The 23,333-nt window shown below is 44.9% G+C and overlaps 2 protein-coding genes across 5 annotated transcripts in view; both read left to right on the plus strand.

The window, feature by feature from the left end:
* Nucleotides 1-19,013, plus strand: part of ebf2 (EBF transcription factor 2) — a 30,753-nt gene extending 11,740 nt beyond the window's left edge. For 2 of the 4 annotated variants that reach the window (XM_037098805.1, XM_037098806.1), the window contains exons 7-16: nt 11,410-11,491; nt 13,015-13,156; nt 14,318-14,448; nt 14,681-14,807; nt 14,911-14,999; nt 15,129-15,194; nt 16,473-16,641; nt 16,729-16,911; nt 16,992-17,162; nt 17,362-19,013. In XM_037098805.1, the coding sequence (XP_036954700.1) occupies nt 11,410-11,491; nt 13,015-13,156; nt 14,318-14,448; nt 14,681-14,807; nt 14,911-14,999; nt 15,129-15,194; nt 16,473-16,641; nt 16,729-16,911; nt 16,992-17,162; nt 17,362-17,393 (1,192 nt within the window). In that variant the 3' untranslated portion in view covers nt 17,394-19,013. Of the gene's footprint in view, nt 1-11,409; nt 11,492-13,014; nt 13,157-14,317; nt 14,449-14,680; nt 14,808-14,910; nt 15,000-15,128; nt 15,195-16,472; nt 16,642-16,728; nt 16,912-16,991 lie in introns of all 4 variants that reach the window. The other 2 variants (XM_037098803.1, XM_037098804.1) reach the window with 1 other exon arrangement.
* A 3,624-nt stretch (nt 19,014-22,637) lies between these two features.
* Nucleotides 22,638-23,333, plus strand: part of ank1a (ankyrin 1, erythrocytic a) — a 113,250-nt gene continuing 112,554 nt past the window's right edge. The window contains exon 1 of the mRNA XM_037097145.1: nt 22,638-22,907. The gene's annotated coding sequence lies outside the window, so the exon portion shown is untranslated. The remainder of the gene's footprint in view (nt 22,908-23,333) is intronic.

Below are 23,333 nucleotides of genomic sequence, written 5' to 3' on the forward strand. Positions count from 1 at the left end.
TCCACTAATTCTAAAAAAAAAAAAAAATAACAGTATGTGCTGATGCAGGCCACTTTTTTCTTATTTCGTCTACCTGTTCTAGGTCGTTTTCTTCGTCTACTAACAATCGGGAGGGGGGGGGGGGAACGCCGACCCTCCTCATTCTTCGGCGTCAAACGAAAAGAAAATAGAAGCTGCAGAATCTTTGGGAAAGGAACATTAAACCATCAGCCAAAGAATAAATGCAGTAACATTTGTTGGACTGTGTCAGGGGTCGAATTCCTCCCCTCTCCCAGATGCATACTCATGCACTGCCGCCAAGTCGCCCTGTTAGGTCATCATATATGCACTTGAGAGTTTTATGTGTGAGACAACAATGTCATTTCAGAATATTGTTTCTCATACTCCCAGTATAAGATTTTTCCACTGGCTGCAAGGAGGAATTCATGCTGTTGCTTTATCTGTTGACTCTGGCACGCTGCACCTGATCTGCCGTTCCCGTCTTTATATCACATTTTAATAAAGACGACGTGTCGAAAAGTCTTTTTAAGAGGTGAAACTCCTGAGGGACGGGGCCGTGATCGGTGCGAACCGTCGCGTTTTTGAAGCCAGGAAATAATGAAAGTCCTGAGAAACAGATTTAGAGATTCTAACTTTCCTCCTTGTTTGATGTATTTCAGTCAGAAACAGGATGTTGGGGCGGGACATTTCATCAGTGAGGAGGACTTCATGTGAGAAAAACTGCAAAGTGGTCTCTGAGAGTAACTGTTGTGGATCACTCTCCTACAGACCCCGTGGAGAAGGAGCATGTTTAATCTTCCATTTGAGCCTCCGGTTGTTGGCAAAGGTGTTCGTACAGTTTCATCTTCAGCAGCGGTCGCTGATGGGAAACTGTTGATCTGTGAGTCACACGATGGGAAGAGTTGGTCATTGGGAGGGAACGCTCCAAATCTATGAGCCCATTTTTTTTTTTTTTTAAGAGTTTCACATTTGAAAAAACTTCTCGACACTTAACTAAAAGAGAAGGTTTTTATTTTTTACCTCCACCAAGGTTGGTTGGATTGTGACCAGGATTTCACAAAAACTACTGAACGGATTTCCAAAAAACTAGGATGGAGGATTGATCTCAGCTGAGAATAGACCCCATTAACTTTTGGTACAGATCCAGTTAAAGGGACAGATTTAGGAATTTCTTCTCACTTTCTTGACATTACGACATTTCTATCTGTGAATAAGGACAATTTGAAGTGGATCCAAACAAGAGTCCAGATCTAGTGGATTTAAATATGTGTTATCTGATATTGGATCCAGCCTGATTGATTACAGGGGACTGTTGGGAGTTTTACTTTAATCTCAGCTGTTTGTGATTTGACCCATTTTTCAGTGCTGCTGCTGCTGCTGCTGCTGGTTCTTGGCCCCAGTATAAAGATGTTGTTCTGTGCTGAAATAAAAAATGAATTTTCAGTCCGATTTTACTCGGCCAGAGGAGAAGATTGTGCCTTTTAAGAAAGAGATTGAATATATACACCGTATGTGCACGATGAAACACGTTTTCATGAAGTGTTTAAGGAGAAAACATTGTACTCGCATTGAAAAGAGTCTCAAAATAGTCTGGCACTGGGCTTTTATTGTTATCATAAGTATATAATAATGCATTTGGACATTTCCATTAAGACATATTAAAGGATACTACCTGTCATGTCTTTGTTTTCACAGGGCAACACATTCGACACTTGTGTGCAGTCGGTTTCCTGCGTGGTGTCAGTCGCACCATTTGAAGTAAACTGTCACATGTAGCATGAAATCTGTTAATATGATGACCCTGGAGTTGAGCTTGCGCACTGCTGCATAGATGTAATTTTAATCAGTTAATCGGAAACACCATCAGCACCAGTCAACTCAGTTCCACCGTCGTTGAAATCGACTCCACAGACTGATCAGATCTCGGTGCCCCCGGATCAATCAGTCAACACGCGGCGGATATGAATATGCATGAATTACCTGTCTGTCACACGCACATACATGCGCGGAGACAAAGTCAGACACGCTGGTCCCGTCAGTCCGCTGTCACAGGTCTCTCCCTGGTGGGCTACCACTGTCCAGTCCCTCCAGACCCCCTGTCAGCGAGCCCCTCAGGCTGGGGGCCAGGCAGCGTGGCGACAGGGCCCTGAGGCTCCAGTGCACACCGCCTCGCCTCACACAGCGGAGCGGCACACAGGCTGGACCACTGAGCAGCTGGCACAGGACCATGGGGATGGCTCCTCCCTTGGGGCGACGCAAGAGGGAGAATGACACGAAGACAGACAGGGAGAGACGACGCCATGTCTAGAATATCAAATTCTCTGACAGGTACCGCTTCAGACAGTCGGACTGGTGAAAATGAGTTCGCGGACCTTTTTTGCGAGGAGCTGGAGCTTTACGTGACGTGAACTGGGAAGAACCGGCACTCCGGCGTGCACAGGAAGTGTCCGATGAGTCGGAGGGTTGGGAGCTGAGTTTGTGTTTGGTCACCTTTGCTCCGCTTCAGCCAGTGTTAGCTGTTGTGGCTCGAACCCTGACACGAGGAGTGGGCCCGGGTTGTTTTCTTTGAGGGAGCCTACAGAGGAGGGCAGTCGGAAGCAGAGAGCAGTGGAGAAATGTTTTGACAGGAAATGGGAATGGACTACCAATGAGCTAATGTGGAGGAACAGCAGGGGGACTTTTTTTTTTTTTTTTTAGAGTGGGTGGGATGCGGAGAGGGAAGGGGGGGGGGGGATTAGAAGTTTTGAGTTGCGGCTCAATGGCACCCTGAAAGGCCCTCGCTCCCTCGGAGTAGCCGGGGCGAACCCTGCTATTTGTCTGGCCGCTAATGGGGTTCACCTTTGGTTGAGCGGTGTAGAGATTAAGTAGGGGGCACTCAGAGGATCAGAAGGGGGCAGATTAGTGTGATTTAGAGGTACTTCAGATGATCGCAAGCGAGCCAGCGAGGGAGCGAGCGCTGTGTGGTTATGTGTTGATGTGTGTGTGTGTGACTTTAGATTTGTCTGTGGGTTTATTTTTCATGTGAAATTCCTGCATTCAGTATTTATTTTGTAAGGGGATCTGTATCTATAATCAGGATCTAGTGTGCATGTGTGTGTGTGTGTGCGTGTGTGTGTGTGGAGTCAGAGGCCATTTAGTGGTGGTATTTAGGAACAAGGGCTGTTTTCTTTGGCTGGATGTTGCTGCTGTGGGTGGAGCCGTGCATGTGTGTGTGTGTGTGTGTGTGTGTGTGTGTGTGTGTGTGTGTGTGTGTGTGTGTGTGTAATGGGGATCAGCTCCTCCGTTGAGGTCTTAAATTTCACTAATGACTTAACAATGCCCCCTGGTGCCTGGCCGGCCCCGCCAGCAGCCACCTTGTTTGTTTGTTTGTCTCTTTATCTGGAATCTGGACCGACAAAAAAAAAAAAAAAAAAAAAAAAAAAAAACTTCTCCCAGGAGTCAGATTCCTCCGAAAGAATCTCCACCCTTTCACTTTTTTGAAGAACATTTCCCAACACTAATATTTACACATCTGCAGTGTTTCTCGAATAGAATTTGATTAAGTATCTGTATTGGCTTCGTGCTCAAGGGGCGCTGGTTATTCCTCCTGTGGGACGCGGAGGAAAAAAACCAGGCGAGGATATTGTGCAGAGACATTTTATGGCCGGTAAACAATATGGGTACCACTCAAACACGGGTGGTGGTGGTGGTGGTGGTGGTGGTGGGGGGGGGTGATCCGGTATGTGCATGTCGATATATAAAGTTAAAGTCGGGGAAATCACTGCTGGCTGTTTCGTGTTCCGCTGGCTGAATCATTGATGCAACAGATGTGTTTTCCTCCACGTGCAGGAAAAATAAAAAGTTAAAGGAAAGCAGCATTTTAACAGTTGTAATGTCACTTTAATGTTTTGGAGGCATGCACTGGTTTCTCTCTCTCTCTCCCTCTCTTTCTCTCGCTCTGTGTAATGGTCCTGATGAATCTGTCAGGGCTGAGGGCAGGGGGTGATGTGACTGCTGACAGCCTCCCAGCAGGCATGCTGGGAGCCCCACCAGTCTGCGTGCCCTCCCTTCAGCCCCCCCATCACCCGGCTCCCCTTCTCCTCTCGCGGTCCTCGGCTCCACACATTTGCTGTGTATTAACCACGGACAGTAAATTACAGCCCCCTGGACCTCTGAGTGATTCCATTCCACCGTCTCTCTTCACACGTTCCTCCCGCTTCTCCCTCACCATTATCCAGCTCACCTTCCCCTGCGTCTGTCTGTCTCCCTCCTCTTTCTCTCGTTTTTTGATCTGCTTTCCCTCCCCCTGTCTGTCATGCTCGTCCTGACTCCCTCAACCCTGTCAGATTTCTCTCCCCTCTCTGTCTTCCCCTCTCTTCTGTTATACTTCTCATCCTCCGTTCTTCTATTGTGTCACGCTACACAGCGCTCCCTCCCTTACACAAACCCCTCCGCTCCCCCTTTACTTTCTTACAAGCAGGTCCCTGTTGTCTAGGCTTCACAGGTTTCTCAGCTGCTTCTCTCCCGCTCTCTCATCCTCCTTCCTATCCCTCTCTCCCGCCCTCTCCTTCCCTCCCCCCCCTCTTCTCTGCCAGCCCACCCCACCCTCCCCTCCACCCTCTTTCTTTCTGGAAACAGATGTTGTTTGTCAGATCTTATCATTACTGGCTAATTAAGAAGACATCTCTTCTCCTTCTGTTGTTGCCTCTCTTTCCTTCTCCTCTCCCTTCTCCGTGGCATCCATCCCGCTTTCATTGTTCTTCTCTGAGGAAGCTTCGGGTCGAGCTTTGATATGCGCTCGTTATTGGTGGAATCTGATTAGCGGCTGATTGATTGAAAGGGTATTGACAAAGCGAGATTAGTGTTGGTGTGTTGCTGATGACCTCCTGGTATGTTTGAAATCTGTTCAGCTGCAGAGGGGTGCTTCGTGTCTCCGCTTGACAGTTGAGAGTATATTTTGAATCCCCGTCCCCCAGGACGCACAGAGCATGCTGGGAGAGGTGAGGCCACTGATGGGACTTCTATTCCCTGTCCTGGTTGTGAATTCATGTTCTCCAGACTCTGAATATCTCTCCATATCCGTCTATTTGGCAGGCTGGCCGAGGTCTCTTGTGGCCGAGCTTTGTATGCAATCTACGCTTTTGGCTAAGCTCGTGAGACTCAAACATTAATTCATTTCAAAATGTTAAAAATGCACATTTAGCAGCCAGCGAGAGGTTATACAGTAAAACACCAGAGAGAGAGCTCGTTGAAACACTCGAGTGCCTCTTGTGTACCCTTCCCATCAGCCCACTCGCTTCCTCTCAGCTCCGCCGTGCCTCGCTCACTTTTGCGGTGGCAAGCCTGAAGGTTTTACAACGCTACCAAGCGCTATAAATCAGCACTAGTGGTTTAAATGTTTGGCTTTGTCACAGTTCTCAAGTTTAGAGGCGGGGTGGGCCGAGGTTGCAGGGGTGAAGCCGGCCTGGGAGGCAGCGGGGAAGAGGCCAGGAGGGGCAGAGCCAGTCCACCGGGCAGATTTATAAAGAGCTGACTTCCCGCCTGAGACTACCTGGAGTCGATTTACTCTCTGGTTCTCACACCGCGGATCAATAAGGCGAGCTGCTCGGATTGTTCTTTTATACAGAGAGCAGTGAAACTGATACCAAAACAACACAATGTTTCGAAACCTTCACTCGAAGGAATGTTCATGTTTTCCTACAAATTATTTTTTTAAGCAAAAGAAGCCAAACTTCTCAAATGAAACGTTTTGTCAACACACGAGCAGCCAGATCATCAAAACAAATATATCAAATCAGCCTGAATCTGATGAAAGAAAGAGTAAACATGAGTGCAGAGGTTTGATATTACACCGGAGGTAAACAGTAACTAAATACTTTTATCTGACTATTATTCTTTAGTACAATTTGAAGGTGTTTGTACTTCAGCATTTTCATCTTCTGACATACTTCTACTCCTTCAGAGGGAAATGTTGTATTTACGACTCATTCATATTTATTTTTACTGACTTTAACTTTCTGATGATTTAATTTCTTCCTCCCAAATAAAAGTTATAAAATACTATCAGTTTCTGTATAATTAAAACCAGCTGAATCACCAGAATAAATGTCAGTGAAGGACATTCCCGCAAAAACACAGATACAGTCGTTTGGTACAGTTTTACTTGAGGAGGATTTTGAATGCAGTTCTTTAATTTTAAAGGGAATAATGTCCCATCATCATATCAGTACTTTTACCTGATTAAAGATCAAAACACCGTCCTCCTCCACTGTGTTTCCCTTGGCTGGTTTGAGGTTCATGTCAGCATGTGTGTGAACATGTTGTTTTGTCCTGGTGCCACTGAGGGACTCTGAGACATCAGGATAATGTAGCGACCAGTCAGCGGACAGAAGCTTCAAATATGAAAGTCCTGTAAAAATCAATAAAATCACAGCTGGTTTATTGATGACTCTATCTTTGTTTTAAGAGCCGTTACAAAACCACGGAGTCTGTTTGGCTGTGTGACGTTTTTTCTGGTGAAGCCGATGCCACAGATATCCCTGTATGTTTTAAGAGGAGGAGGAGGAGGAGAAGAAGGAGGAGGAGGAGGAGGAGGAGGGGAGGTTGGACTGGGAGGCTGGTGTGAAAGGTCCTGTGGTGGTATGCGACAGAGGGGGTATCAGTTCGTGGAGGGTTTTCTGTGCCCCATTAGCAGTGTCAGAGGTCATGTGCCCCGGGTGTTAACCCTGGTGACCAGTCTAGCTTCCAGTCTGCCAGGGGACCCGGGTCCAGGGGTATTTATTACTAACCTCCCCCCTCTCCCCCCTGCTCCATCCCCCAAACACAGTTCTCCCCATGGAGGAAAACAAAACACCTCCATCCATTCTCCCCCCCCCCCCGCCTCAGCCTGGGTACATGTACTAATTGGATGCATATCCATACACTGATGCATGACGACCCATCTGTAGATTTGTGCTTTGACGTTAAATATTTGTAGGTCACCGCTAGTTTACCCAAATCCTAAAAACACAGCCATGAGCTGCGGCGTGTCTTTTGGCCCATTACCTCCATGTTTTATTAAAAATCAGCCCGCACATACAAACACACTCTGAGGTGTTTGTTTTTTAAGGCATCATCTTTGCTAATTTGTATAATCTTGCGTGATTGATTGTGCACACATGGTTTGCTCTGTCTTTGTGTATTTCTGCGTGAACTCATGCATGGATGTATGTATGTGTGTGTGTGTGTGTGTGTGTGTGTGTGTGTGTGTGTGACATACGCAGGCATACGTGCATGCATCTGGGCCTGCTGTATGAGTTAGTGCTCTCAGTGTGTGAGTGTGGCAGAGGAAGGCCCTCAGCATGTCAGTATGTTTTAATGCTTCACATCTGGTTTCCTAATTTTCCTCCCTCCCCTCAGCTCCCCTCCACTGCGATGTCAGGACACTGTTTTGTTTTTTCAGGGCGGGGTGGAGGGGTGATGGAGGGGATGTCTGATGAGTGATGGCCCTGAATACAGGACATCAACATTCTCGCTCTCTTCCGCTTGTCTTTGCTTCCCCTCCTCTCCGTCGCTTGCTCGGCCTCTCTCTTCTTAACGCTAACAATCATTAGCTCATGTGCGTTATGAGAAGTCTGGGTTATATGTTTGTAGATGCTGAAGAGGACCAGCTCTTCATCTGTCCAACTGTTCTTGCGGCAGGGGCATCCGTGTCAGCCGAAAACTAAAAGTTACGACGCCGTCCTCCTCCTCCTCATTCTTTTCCTTTAAGCTTCCCCGGCCCGTATTTTTGTATCAAAGCATAAATTTGTCATCTCTGGTGCAGTAACCCGAAATTGTAAGGTCAGAGACGAACCCGGCAGAATGAGACGGGTGTAGAAAGTCTTCCGCTAACTAACTTGAACTCTGCGTTTAAACCCTTTTTGCTTCAAGAGCCGCTGCTGGCAGTAAACCCTCATTTACAATGAGCACAGAGGGCGATGTGTTTTATGTCTATGTGAAAAGGCAGTTTGTGTCAACAGTGATTAGTGCTGATGAATGCCTATGAAAATTTTTGTTGGGGGTCCTGTGCTGCCGAGGTGCTCGTCTCCTGATTAAGGCCACATGTAAAGTAACACTTATGTGTAACAGATGCCTCGGTGGACGGAGAAACATGAAACTGAGTCTCCACACCCAGGAGGGAAATATTTACAAAATCTGCATCCCTGCTATTGTTTTAAGTGTCTTGACTTGCTGGTTGGTCGTTGAAGTAGTTTTAACTAAGCCGGTCGTCACCATTGGGACGGCGGCCTCACGCTGCGAGGCCTGTGTTTAGTCTTGGGAACTGAAGCAGATGCAGACAAAAGGGATTGCAGGCCTTGACAGAAACGCAGAAGTGAGGACAGAAAAGAAAAAACAGACTCCCTGCGGTGCCAGAGTGGAAAACGATCCCGAGGTTTAAGACTCGGGTCTATGTTTTGTTTGTGTTTCCTGTTTTAAGTGTGTCTGTGGAGGGTAGATGTTGAGGAAGATAAAACTCGGTTTCCACCGCTGGAAACAGTCAACTCTGTGAAATTCAATTACTTTTCAAATTTTTCATCAGTGTGGAACAATGAAACAAACCAGGAGTTCTGGTGTCATATTTGTTGGTAACGTGATGCTACAGGACGATAATCTTTGTTTCTGTAACCAGAGAATTGTGCTATCATCGCAAATACAAATTGTTCATCATTTACGGACGTGTGTGATAGTTTAAAAGTTCGAAAGTGTTTCCCGTTAGCTTTATTTGCACTGTGATACTCACTTCACAGTGTTTTAAACAAACAGCATGACCATTTTACACCTGCTTTATGGAACATAGTATTCTGTAAATGTAAAGAACAACACTTTAAATAGGAACGCGCTCAATCGAGTGGAGGAAAAAAGGAAAATACAAGGAGGCTTTTCTGCAAATTTCCCTGTGACATGAAGATCACCTCCGATTCTCTGCGTGTTCTCCTCGTCTCTTCCCTCTGGATGATGGGGAGGCGTGTGGGTGTATTACATTACCAAAACAAAAACAAACAACAGCAATATTAAACTTTTGCAACCACAATAGAGGAGGGGATAAAAAACAGAGGGTCCTCGACTTCTTATTAATTATGCAAGATTAGTCTAATTATAATTCAGCAAATGAATGTGTGGCAGAAGGTGCGAGGCGACGGGGCTGGGAGATTTGCATGTTAAGTGGGCAGGGGGAAGCGGCTAATGCATGCTAATATATGCGTCAATGTCTCGCTTTAATTTCAGCATTTGCAGCTGTGTGCGTCCGAACTGAGGGGGGTGAAAAGTTGACTCAATGGGTTTTTGGGGAGGAGGTGGGAGGGAGGGAGCAAAGGTGGGGGTGTCGGTGTATTAGAGTGTTCATGCATGCATGTGAATGTGTGTTTTTGTGTGTGTGTGTGTGTGTGTGAGGCATCTGGTGTCATACAAACAGGGACTGATGAGAAGAAGTCAACAAACAAGGTCAAGAACCCTCTGAAAGTGCACAAAGCCTCAGACGGATGTAGACAACCTCTCAATTAGGGATGTGATTCTGCTATCGGAGGCGTCAGCGCGAGTTTTATCATGTCAGTCAGTCAAATGAATGATGACTGCGGGTTAGCTGAGCGCTGAGTGGCCGACAAGCGCAGGACGTGGTTGTTTTAAACCCTCCAAAAAATGTGGCTCCGTGTGCCGACATGGGATGGGATGGATGTAAAAACGAGCCATGACGTGAGAATCATTGTCCAGGATGAAGCAAACATGCAGCACAATCCTCTCAGGAGGCAGTAAAGCGAAACAGAACACTTCTGATTATGGCCTGTCCTCACAGTCAGGATACAAACGCTCCTCGTGAAATTCACTGCATGTACGGTGATTTTCTAAATTATGCTAAGCTGATACTGTCACCGCAACAGGATGATGTTGGCAATGATGACAAAGTCAGGAAGAAGCAGAAGGAAGTGGGAGAGGCCTTTATGTGCCCCTTTTACATGTTCCCACCCCCCCAAAAAAACTAGGTCTAGTGCAGCATTTTAGGTTGGAGGTCCAAGCTGTGGCTGATAAATTATAATCGCCCTCCGCCAACAACAATATTGATTGTCCTCCGACGAAATAGCTCAAATCAAGAAATATTGGACACCCTGCTGGAACTGAGCGCTAGTCTGAAGCCAGGTTGCTGTTCACGAGGGAGGAAGCTGGAGCGAGCGGTGGAAGAACGGCGAGTTAAAGCTGACAGAATGAGGGAGAGATTAGTATTCGATGGGAGGGTCCGGGGCTGTGGGGCCAATATGAAGTTCCTCTCCAAACAACCGCTCTCCATTAAGATGACTTATATTTGCAGAGAGCACACACACTGTGGGTGGGATTGGAGCTAACCATGTAGCCCAAAAACCGCTGCCTCCCTCTGCAGCATATTTCTTCTGCTCTGTTGTTGTTGGTTTAATTGGAGCATTAACGGATGTGTTTGAGGGATACAGATTGCCTCTCTTTTCTCCTCCTCTGCTTTAACGTACATTTTCTGCCTAATTTCTTGTGGAGCTTCGTTTTCCCGCACCTGCTCTCTTTATATACTTTTCCTGCCTCTCACCTCGCCAAGTCTCTCTCTCTCTTCCCCCCGCCGCTGGATTTCGGTGATGGAATGTGTTCTTGTTGTTGCCTTCCTCTTTCCCATCGCTGTCTTTGCCTCTCAGCATGGGGACTTTGGGATTGCGGCAGAGCTGCGTTGCCATGGCAGCGGGCCGTGTTGCCGAACTGTGTACACCTGGGATTTGGAGTCTCTCTCCGTAGTTCTCCCTCTCTCCTATTTATTCCACCTTCCTCTCAGGTTTTCTTTTGGTGTAGCAGAGGCTATCAGCAGCCCTCTCTCTCTCTCTCTCTCTCTGCCTCCCATCTCTCACTCTCCACAGCCTATCACCCTCAAACGTACTCTCACATACGTAATGAGACACATATACTTGAAAACAAAATTCATGTCCATACAGGCGCCTGTGCCTCCATCACTACCTTCCTCTTTCCACCTCCTCATTTCACTTTCTCTGTAGTCGTCTCTACTTCGTTCCCTCTCCGTTCCCATGTGGGGGTTCAAATACGGCATTGCGGGATACCACAGTCCCCCGAGTCCCCCGGCATACATCACTGTCTCTAGTTTACTTTGAAACACAGCAGCGCTTTTCACTGGACTGCGCTTCAAATTCTCATCACTTGATTTAATGTGTAATAACATTGACTTTAATACGGCGCTAAACAGCTGGGATTGATGTCAGAGCTGTAATCACGTAGATGTTTCACACACGCCAATCGACGAGAGTCGTCTCTGAAATATAACGAATGTTTTCTCCTTTTTTTTGTGTGTGTGTTGCAGGGCAGCAAATAATCATCCACACCATTCTTTCATGTGATTTTCTTTAGTTGCTGATGTACAAACACGTGTCCTCTTATTTACCTTTGCAGGTTCTTCTTGAAGTTTTTCCTGAAATGCAACCAGAATTGTCTGAAGACTGCAGGAAACCCAAGGGACATGAGGAGATTTCAGGTACGAGAGAGATGGAATAAAATGCAAGTGTGAGTTCTTGTGTGCGAGCGGAAAAAAAGCAAGGAAGGTGATGACACGTGGGACTGAATATAGGGGGAAAAAATATGCAAAAATGTCCTTTAATAATTAGTTTCCTCTCCAGTCTATACCGTGAACTTTCACATACGAAGCCCTGGAGAAGTTTTTCCAGTGCAGGACAGGAGGAGGGAGTTAGAGGTGAAAGTTAAAAATCAATAAGGAGTCAGAGAGACGGAAAGACAAACGAAAAAGGAGCTAGATATGTGGGAGACTCGGTCGTTGGGGTGCTGGGGTGCAGGAAATAGGTTGAGGTGTTTCAGGAAGTTGTCAAGAATTGACTGATTGGCTCCAGATGGGGGAGGTCATGCTCCGTGACCCAGGAAGTGGTCACTGGGGACACTCCCGCCTCACTTCCTCTGCCGTCTTTCAGCGCCAGCGGCCCCCGTCTGGCATTCTCCTTCTCCCAGCAATCCCACCGACCATCCCGTCTCCCTTCTCCGTGCTTCTCCTCCATCTCCCACCGTGTTTGCTTTAACTCCCGCGATGTGACACATGCTGAGAAGTTATGAGCAGACGGGCGCTCCAACACTCTCATCTCTGGGTTAAAAGGTGATCAGAGCCCGGACAGGAGTCTGCCGCTTGATCGATAATTTACAGTTATTTTCCTTTAGGCTCCCCCTCCCTCTGCACCACCTATAGCACATATGCTTTTTCTCTTTCTCGTGTTCCTTCACCTGCAAAATTAATGCCATGTGTTTATTCCAAAGGGAGTGCAGAAAGTTTTATCTCTGCTGTCCGATTTTTTTCTTAAAATGCACACAGTAAAAGATATATATATATTTATTTATGGTTACTTTTTAATTGAGATTTTCTTCTCAAAAAAAAAAAAAACCCAACAAGCTCTTAAGCACAAACTCATTATCACGCTCAGAAATAGTATCACATCAACACTCATAAATATCCAAAGAGAGGAACCCTACAAGTATCCCCCCTCCTCCCTCATTAATTATATGTGTGTCATCCATGCGAGGCAGATGTGGGAAGGGACACACACATGCTGCGGCCAGAAAATCAAATTAGGGCCACTATATATCATCCGCTGCTTTAACGGCCGGCTAAAATGGGAGATTTGCTCCATATGTTTGGTGTCATTGAAGGATCAGGAGGAGACAACGATGAGCGCGCTGCATGCTGTATGAATCAAAAAAAAAGAAAAAAAAGAAAAGTTAGGCCAGAGACAGTGGAGAGAGGCCATATGGAGACCTGATGGAGGAGCAGAGGGGGCGTATGAGCGGTGTCATCACCAGCATGCACACGGATTATAAAGATCCCGGGGACGTCACATAACCTATTGAGAAATATTACTATCACCTGAACGCTGAAATGAATTGTTGCTGGGGGATTTTGCAGTCGTAACCGGAGATTGTGACTCGCAGCGTGCTGTCGGAGTCGTGCACTCACGCTCATGTATCTTCCTCTTGGCTCCTCGCCTCTCCTCCCGTCAGGTGGTCTTGTCCAGCACCGTGAGCGTAGACGGCCACGTCCTCGCCGTGTCTGACAACATGTTCGTCCACAACAACTCGAAACACGGGCGGAGAGCTCGCAGGCTGGAGCCGGGGGAGTCTGTGGAGAATAGTATGGAATATGGTGAGACACCCAACACGGCAACAGTGTCACAGCCCATTTATCTTGTGTTATTTTATTACAAGTCTACTTCATCACTCAGAAACATACACACTGATCCAGCTGTCACGGCAGGTACACGAGTTGCTTAATGTCCATAAGTAATCACCTTGATATATCAAACATAAGCAGAGGTCATTAACTGAGCTAATTAATGCATTAATTAAACACTTATGTTCATATTAAGCATCGATGATAGCAAAGTCTTAAATCTGTGTGTTTCAGTCTGAAAAACAACTTTTTAATGACCACAAAACACACATTACATCTGTGTTTGCACAGAAAGTAACTAAATACTCAAATACTGCAGTTTTTAGGTATTTGTGGTTCACCCAAGTATTTCCACTTTAATCTAATTGATGCTTTATTTCATCGAGAAATGTTCTTACTGCGCAACATTTACCTGAACTGTGTGGTTACTCTGTTGATTAACGTTGTCAGCTGAAAATCTTTACTTAATCACAAGTATCACTGCTCATATTACAATAATACTTGAGTAAAAAAGTTGTCCTCTCACACATTACTCAGTTACTTTTTGACTGTTGGTGTTAAGTGCACCATCAATAACATGAAGAGAAGAGAGGTGTAGATATTAAGTCAAATTCTCAGAAAAAACTCAGTACTCAACTATGAAAGTAACTATGTAGCTTTCATGGTAAATACAAGTAAAAAATATCTTAATTTAAGTAATTTTGAGTAGATGTAATTAGTTAAATAAGTACAATTACTGCATGAGTATTTCCATTTTTTGCTATTTTATACTTAATTTCATGAATAACTTTTTGCTACGTTACATTTATTTAACGTCTGTAGTTACTTGTCACTTTGTTGATTAATTCTTTACATACAAGATAAATGAAGGTCTGTTTCACTGCTTTTACCTTTACTTTTTAAGTGTTTTACCAGCAGGACTTCACTTGTATTTTTACTTTTCACTCTTCTTTTTCTACTTTCACTTAATGAAAGCGTCTGCATACTGTAAATTACTGCGTTTCTTTCAGGTCGTGTTACTTTTTGACCTACATTTGATGACGCTTTCGACACGTTTCCACAGAAAAACAGTGTTTTTTTTTAAGCGTGCCCGTCCCCGTCGGAGTAACTCTTGGTTTGCTCTCCTGTGTGCAGCCACTCCGTGTATCAAAGCCATCAGCCCCAGCGAGGGCTGGACCACCGGCGGGGCCATGGTCATCGTCATCGGGGAGAACTTCTTTGACGGGCTGCAGGTGGTGTTTGGCAGCATGCTGGTGTGGAGTGAGGTGAGGATTGTCTCCTAAACATCTCGCTAATGACGGTGGAGTGTGAAGCGTCTATTTCTTTTTTTTTTTTTTTTTTGTGAAATGATATATATAGCGTATGGCTTGTCTCATTATTTGGATGATTTATGGGCAGTCTAGACAAATTAATCTCTTCACAGTATTGTGTTAGCCTAAATATTTACCATGCAATGGGGGGGTGAATCATTTGTTGCTGTATTTTTGCGCTCCTCAGCTGATCACACCGCACGCCATCCGCGTCCAGACGCCTCCTCGACACATCCCGGGGGTCGTGGAGGTCACACTGTCTTATAAATCCAAACAGTTCTGCAAGGGAGCGCCCGGACGCTTCATCTACACAGGTATTTAAACAAGACACTGTGCTCTTTTAACGACTTCCTTTTTAAGCGTGAGATTTTAATGAACCAAGATCTGATGTGCCTCCTTTTCTTGATTTCGTTTCAGCTCTAAATGAGCCGACTATAGACTACGGCTTCCAGCGCCTTCAAAAGGTCATTCCTCGACATCCCGGTGACCCAGAGAAACTAGCCAAGGTTGGACACTCCTTAATAAAAAAGACTTTACCATGCTCATGGGGATTTTTTTTCTTCTTCTTCTTCTTTTTTTCTGTGCATGCGACACTCCTAGTGAGATATTAATGTAATAAATTCTGTCCGTTGCAGGAGATCCTCCTGAAGAGAGCAGCAGATCTTGTCGAGGCTCTGTACGGAAACCCACACAGTAATCAGGTAAATACAACATCACAAACACTTATCACACAAGAGGATATTTAAAGTACTTCCACAGTGGTTTTACATGTCTAAACCCCTTCAGTGTTACTGCTGATCATTTTCCAAAGCATACCGTTAGTTGATGAAGTTGAGTCTTGCTGTACTTTTCACGTCAGCCACCGGTTTTCCATTTATTTCAGCGATAAACCTGGAAAGAGTTAAAACTTTAGGAAGATAATCCATCTGACTGAATATTCAGAGATCAGATTATACTTACGTTATGTTCATAGCAGCAGGACTTTTTGTTCGCATTTTGCCATGTGGGGTCAAATCTTTAGTTTGCTGGATTTCAGCTGCATAAAAGAAGTTTTCTAAAAAGTATCCAAAAGAAATACCTGAGTAAAAGTAAAGACATCATGTTGAAATATTATAATACTTGAGTAAAAGTCCCAAGATATCAGATCTTAAATGTACTTAAGCATCAAAAGCACAAGTTAAAGCTATATTTACATGTATGTGTTCAGACTGGATGACAGATGATGAAACACATCTGATATTCAGCATATTAAGATGATCAGAATGATGTTTTTACTAATGAAATAAATCTAAAGTACCTCAAAATTGTACTTAAGTGCAGTACTTGTGTAAATGTAACTGCATAACAGTTTATTTATGCAGCTGTATTTAATATGTAAATGTTTGCATCTGACGACCAGTTTGATAATAAAAAGAAATAGAACATAGCTCCGTATTTCTTTGAGCTGACGTCCTGTTCTGCCGTTAGAGAGGCCGAGCGAAACACACGAGTCTCAAATAAACTTTTATCTGACTGGATTCCAGCTAATTTGGTCGCATTTCAATTGATGTATTTCCATATTTTTGCAGATGCGTATTAATTAAAGTAATTTAACTGTGAACTTACATTCCTTATGATGAACTATTAAGTGTCAGCTCATCACATGAAGTCATGTAATCATTTGTTGATGGTGAGCAACAGGAATATTCATGATTCACCCTGCAGTGACTCACACTTGAGTCAGTTATTAGTCAAACATTACATAAATATAATAATTTGAACCCTTGTTATAAAATTCTGCCTACGTTTCTCAGGGTTTGTGAGCCGAGTTGCCAATTAGACGTAGCTCAGATAATCTCCTGTAGGATTATTTTTTTGTTTAATTGTTAATTGCTCGTCTGTTTACAGTCAGGCTGTAGATTAGTTTGTTTACATCTTGAACGTCTTGACAGTGTAGAAGTGAATCCATGTTAACTTCCGTCTCACTGTGTCTCCTGCAGGACATGCTGCTGAAACGTGCGGCCGACATCGCCGAGGCGCTCTACAGCGTTCCTCGTCCTCACAGTCAGCTGCAGGCGCTGCCCAGCTCACCGGCCCACGGCAGCGTCATGGGCCTGGGCTCGTACCCCTCTCAGCTAGGCGTCAGCATCGGGGAGCAGAGCAGCCAAGGTGAGCGAAAATGACACATAAACCGTTCACTACCGCCCCACGATTAAAGCTCAGAGCTCACCCAGCTTTTTCATTTTCTTTCTCCAGGTTACATTCGAAATTCCAGCAGTTTGTCTCCGAGGGGTTACCCATCAGCCTCCACTCCTCAGCAGTCGAGCTACGGCGGCAGCGGAGGGATGACCGGAGGCTATGGGACGGTTCCCATGACCAGTCTAGGAGTACCCGGCTCTCCTGGCTTCAGCAGTGCCTCCCCGACAGGCTCTCCCTACAGTAAGACCTCCCTCAGCTCACATTTCTGAGTCTCCTGTGATACTCGGACTTGAGACTGACTGTCGCTCTCTCTTCCACAGTAATGCCCTCCAGCCCCACTATACCAGGAAGCTCCAGCTCTTCATCGTCCCTCTTGCCTTTCTCCTCCTTCCCGTCTGCTGCTAAACAGAAGAGTGCTTTTGCTCCCGTCCTCAGGCCCCAGGGCTCTCCCTCCCCTGCCTGCCCCGCCTCAGGGGGGAACAGCTTCAGAGGTAGCCATCCAACTCACTATCTGACCCCGCTGTCTGAACTCACGAATGCAGTCTAACCAACCCACCCCTCCCTGTACTAACCACTCAAAAAGCTTTGACTGAACACGACAGAAACAAAAAAAAAAAAGTTGCTGGATGTACAATAATGCAAGACCTGATTGATTAGAATCATAGATTTTGTATATTTTTTTCTCTCCAGCGATGACGGGCCTGGTTGTTCACCCGATGTAGCAAAGCACCCACCCCCCAAAATCTACCCCAGACCACTGCTTCACTTAGCCCCTCTTGTTGGCATTAAGAGGGCAGGGAGAATGGACAAATTGATCACTAAGCGTCCGTGTATAACTTTCCTTCCTGAGCCACCCGCCCGCCTCTTTAGTCCCCCCCCCCCACCCACACCTTTTTTTCGCCCAGGCGGATGAACAGGGCGGGGAAATGAAAATGTCCAAAGACCTGTCATCTACTTCAGAGGCAGAGCAGATTACATCACCCACAGCTCCAGACAGACAAAGCTCCTTAGCATCAGACTGGACTGTACACGGCTGCATTTGAAAAGAAAAGGAAACGAAAAGGAAAACTGGTTCTGATTTCATCCCCGAGTGTCTAAAGCACCCGTGTTCACCTCTGGCCTACGATCACATGCAGTATCTGGTTCTCCAAACACCAGCTCCCACCCCCCCAATAAAAACCGGCCAGAGACGTACGGGACTGAACGTTGTTGGATGACGGACGACTCTGATGTAACGTCGTAGCTCTGAGAAAGCAGGACGGCTGTTTGTCTGCGTATGGACACCTTAAATGGCGTGTGTGTGTGTGTGTGTGTGTGCGTACACTGTCCGTGAGTTTAGCGAGAGCTTTTTTTCGAAGTAGACTTTTTTGAAGACGATTTACATTCCAGGAAAATAGACCCTTTATTTTTTTTGTTCTGATCTCTACAGGTTTTACATGGGAGAACTCTTTGTCTCGAGGGTTATTACTAAAGGAATTCATATATTGATTTATTTAAAGAAACAAGCAATTTAACTTATTATAGTTAGTTTAGGGAATAATATAAACGTGTTTTTTATAAAAAAAAAAGTGGTCTTTTTCCAGCTGTCACTGATGTGAAGTTATCTCAACGAATGCTAATTAATTTTGCTGAATGATCACAGGGGATGTTGGTTTTTTTGTTGGTGGAGAAGATCAACTCTGACTCACTTCTTTGGGATTAAAGATAAGCCCTACTTTTCAGGTTCTTGCATAGCAAAATCTTAATGTTATGCCCTCATTTAAAGAAGGTTATTGTCCTTGTGTAAAGGAAGAAAACTGTTAGTTAGCCTTATCTTTTTTATTTTCACTTATAATGCATGCTTTGTCACACCGATGCCCTGATATTATTTCATTCCACGTTGAAAATTTTAATTTATATGACTATAACTTATAGATTTTTTTTTTTTACAGTTTCCTTTTTTTTTTTAAATGTCTCGACTCGATACAGGTCTTTAGTCACTATGCAGTACAGTAAAACGAAAGCACAAACTGCTCAGTTGGAGAGAACGGGGCGTTATCAGCTGTTCATCGGCTCACATCGTGCTGTTCTCGCTCATCTTGTCGTCACAACTCTTCATTCTCAGGATGCCCGAGAAACGAAACGACACAACGAGTAGAAGACATTTTGCAAATTTGTTTAGAGTTTGGTTAATTTTATTTATTTAAAAGATTATTAGCAATTTAATATTATGTTTTTTGAAGCCATCTTTCTTTGAAACGGTACAAAAAATGGTGCGAATTGTGATTTGTATATCTCAAGGTGTAATTATATTTTGTGCTCCAAATAAAACAAATGAGAAAAAGGAAAAAAAACAAACAAAAGTCACTGATGCTGGTTTTAAGTTCTTGTCTTTTTTTTGTTTCTTTCACACACACACACACACACACACACACACACTGAATAATCTGACATTTTCCTGGACATTTCCTACAAGACTCCACATCATCCAGGTTTTTTTTTTTTTTCTTCGCTGGATCTATTTCCGACTGTGCCCATCACCTGTGTGCTCGTGCAGCTTGCAACACTGTTTTGTATACATAGCTGATGAGCCGCAGCATCTTAATTGTGATGCGAGCGTTAAAGACTGAGTAGAGCATGTCAAGATAAACAACAACACCCCCCTCCCCTCCATCTCCTCTCCTCTTCAATAAGCCTGCTTTTCTCTGAGGACCGAGCCTCTGGGGGCCCCGAGTGAGAACCACATGAGTCTCCCTCCAACGTGGCCTCCTCTCCTCTCCTCTCCTCTCCCTCCCTTCCTCCCTCCCTTCCTCCCTCCCTCCCTCCCTCTAAACACACACACACTCCTCGGCATGTGCCTCGCTAAGTCTTTGTTTGGTACCGCTTCATCCTGTCTTTCTTTCTCTCCTCTCCTCTCTTTTCTGTTTTTTTTTTTTTTTTTTTTTTTTGCTCCCCTGAAATGGCCCTTCTCTGCTAATGTAATTAGCACTGGTAAAGAAGGGCAGTTAATTACCCACTCTATTTTGATCGGGTAATTAATGTTATGCCAGGAAACAGCAACTGTTTCATTAACATAGCGCTCAAAGCAGTGAGGGGGCAGGGTAGCAGCCAGTGGATGCATGTCTGTCTGTGTGTGTTTGTGTGTGTTTGTGTGTTTGTGTGATGCATGTATGGACACACAGTATCAACAGCTCAGCTCGGTGACAGTAGTGAGAGACACGTGGACTTCAAATGTCTGCCGGCGCCGTCTCAGATCTGACCTCAGCAGCGAGTCACTGTCTCTCTCCGTGCTGTCTTTGTCACCATCAAGTGGCACTCAAGAAAGCTGCTGCCTCCTCCTCCTCCTCCCTCCTCCTCGTCTCTCCTCCCTCTCTCTTTTGATATGCTGTTAATTTGACAAGTTAAAGTCAGCTTTGTTGCCGGCACCCTCAGTATTCATCTTGCCGAGTGCTCCTTCTGCCCAGTGGTGCAAGAGCCATATGCTTCTCTTCCACATGACTGTGTTGCTGTTGTGTTTGCCGCGGTTGTAGCGGTGCCGGCGCCATTTACTGTCTTCTGATCACAGTTTGGATAAAGACAGGATGAGATGCCACCTGCCACCGAGTCGTTCCACATCACACTGTATGCACAGCTTCAAAAGAGCATCTTGCTGCCGGGTACGTGAGAGCAAACACCATGTCATCTTTCATTATCGATACTGCTGAAGTGCTCACGAGCTAAAGAGTTAAAGTATTGTCTCCTTAACAATACAGGGCGCCTATAGCACAAAATACACTCTTCCCCTCTCGCCTCTCAAGGGATGTGTTTGTGTTTATATACCCAATTAGCCCTCTGGCCACAGCATGGCCATGCATTAGGCTGACATTAGCCCCGGGTGCATGCATTGTCTGTGTGTGTGTGTGTGCGCACAAAATACAGTGCACCCCTTTCTCATTTGAGGCATAATTTCAGGGGTGTGCGTGCCTTATTAGGCAGACCGAGGCAGAGCCTGACAGGGGTGGCCCACTGTTTTGTCAAATAGATTGGTAGATTGGCTTCCACACACCCAGCCGGTGTCCTTTGCCTCTGGCCCGTCAGTAAGACCTGCATTGTTGCCCATTAGACCGCTGGACCCCCGATTCCTTTTTCCAAAATGAATCCCCCCCCCGACCCTCCCTGCCGTTCCCCTGGGTGTCAGTAGAGTGGGGTGGCAGATGGGACAGACACAGAGCTGCCCCATGAGACCACCACCACCACCACCACCCCCACAACACAATACACGCACGTGTAAACACACACACTCACATATAGGTGCACACACACGCTCAGACATGCATGCATGCACATATGCATAAGCACAACACACTACATGCGCACACAAACACATATTGTGTGCGCTGGCAGCAGCAGCAGCAGCAGCAGCAGCAGCAGCAACACATAGCTCCCCCCTGCCCCCCCGACACAAACCTCATCTGTCAGCCTGCTGCTTTTGTCCAGACCACAGGAGTGTGTTCTGTGAACACAGAGTGACGTCTCTGTCCCTGCCTCTCAATCTGTGCTCAGTGTACTTGTGAGTTTGTGTGTGTGTGTGTGTGTGTGTGTGTGTGAGAGAGAACTGCACAGTAACAGCTTCATGGGGTGAGACGTGTTACTAGAACGATGCCTCCAAGAGAAATCACATTTTAAAAGTCGTTAAATATGATCCTGCTGTGATGCTCGTGTCCCGTTTCTGATCTTGCACTAAAAAAGAATCTCACCTCACAAGTTTGATAATGTTTAATGTATGAATTATTCACTTATTAGATATATTTAAAGGGCCATTACTCATTTTAACATTTTTTTCTTGTTTTTACATACATTATCATAGTTCAAGATACAGATACAAATCTTTGAATCTGTTTCTGATCAGAATTTCACATCTAAGCTGGTTTTCCTCCTCTACACATGTACAAATATTTATGTTAAACAAAAAATATTATCAAAGGTGTAACTATGGTATACATTGGGAGGTCCAAATGAGAAGCCTCTCTCTGATTTTTTCTAGAGTACTTCACAAAATTATATGATATTTATACAAGGAAATGCACATATTGAACATTTACATCGTGTTAAATCAGACAGCCAAGTTGAGCGTGCAGGGTGCAACCAGGTTTACCATTAGGAGGGAGCTGGGCCACACTATTAAGTTTTAAATAAAGTGAACATAAATAGGAAATAATAAGAGACCAATCCAATGACAGGGTTCATGAAAGGAGAACATATTTAATATATTTCCATGTGTTTATTAGGAGCACATAAAGGTGTTTTCTCAATGTTGGGTGAGAGACAAACCCACAAAAACATGGTTTCAACCTAGATTATTAAATACTTACATAAAGATTTTGCTTGTCTTCAAGAACATCTGCCAATGAATTTCTGTGCAATAAAAACATGTGTTTGGTATTCTTTTGGTGGTGTTAGTTACACTTTTGATTACTGATTTTTAGCTAATTATCAAGGTGAGCGTATGCATTAAAGGTGAAGTTTGTAGTTTGGGAGAGTACATTTTTTGATCAGCAAAGAAAAATCTACATTAATAGATGTCCTTGACTTATAAAACTGAAAAAAACAAACACCATTTTATTTAGTTTCACTTTGTATATATTTGGCGGACCCTGCCACCTTTATAACATTAAACTCTCCTCTGCAGACCTGATTTCCCTCCGAGGACAGTTTGTTCATTCAGTTATGGAAAGATACTCATCAAATAAATATCTTTTGTGCATTATACTTGTGTTTTCACCTTATTAATATGGTTAATTTCACCTTACTGAGATTGAATTTCCTTCCTAAAACCACATAATGCACCTTTAATGTTCACACTTTCCTAATGTGACTCACCTGTCTGACTTTATATTTATATCTCAGCTCTTCCTTGTTAGTGAATTTTCCAAACATGATTTATTCTCAACAAATAAAATGTGGATTATATAGCAGGGCGGATCTTTGTGTCCTCCTCCTGCAGGTATAATATTGATAATTAGCCCGATCAGACGAGTGGGGATGGAATTTGGCCAAACGCACGTATATCGGCTGTGTGTGCGCGCGGCGCTGAGAGGTGAGAAGGCCTCGCGCTGGTGATTAATTACAGCCCGGCCTCGTGACAGAGGCGCGAGCTCTCCCGGTGCTGTCTGCGGCCGACATGGAGGGAAACCCAGCCCGGCTAATTGACCCGGCTTCTGTAAGGCCATCCATCAACCGTGGCCCGAGTGGCCCTGTAAGAGACACATTATTCAGAGGTAAGTTAGTTAACCAACTAGCGCTCCGCCATTCATTGATGCTGTTAGCTCCTCTCCTGTCTGTCTCTGCAGCCTCGTGGTCAGCGCCTGAGGCCTGTGTTTTGTTTACATCTGTCGTTTAGATGCATATTTCCATCACTTCACCATGTTATTTCAAGGCCTTAGAGTCCTGATGCTTCAGCTCAGGCAGCTGTAGGCCCGGAGTGAAAAGACTGAACAGCCAAGAAGTACAAAAAAAAAAAATCCTCCATTTCAGTCCAGTTCGTTTTATCATCCCAGATGGGAAACTTGATTTCCAGTCAGAGGCACGAGATAGAATACAAAAAAAAAAAAAAAAAGAAGCACACAGGAATAAACAGTCCAAAGATGTTCCCAGTATGAGTAACACACACACACACAGACACACACAGACACACACACACACAA

Source organism: Acanthopagrus latus, chromosome 5, assembly GCF_904848185.1.
Source record: "Acanthopagrus latus isolate v.2019 chromosome 5, fAcaLat1.1, whole genome shotgun sequence".
In the NCBI taxonomy this organism is placed as follows: Eukaryota; Metazoa; Chordata; class Actinopteri; order Spariformes; family Sparidae; genus Acanthopagrus; species Acanthopagrus latus.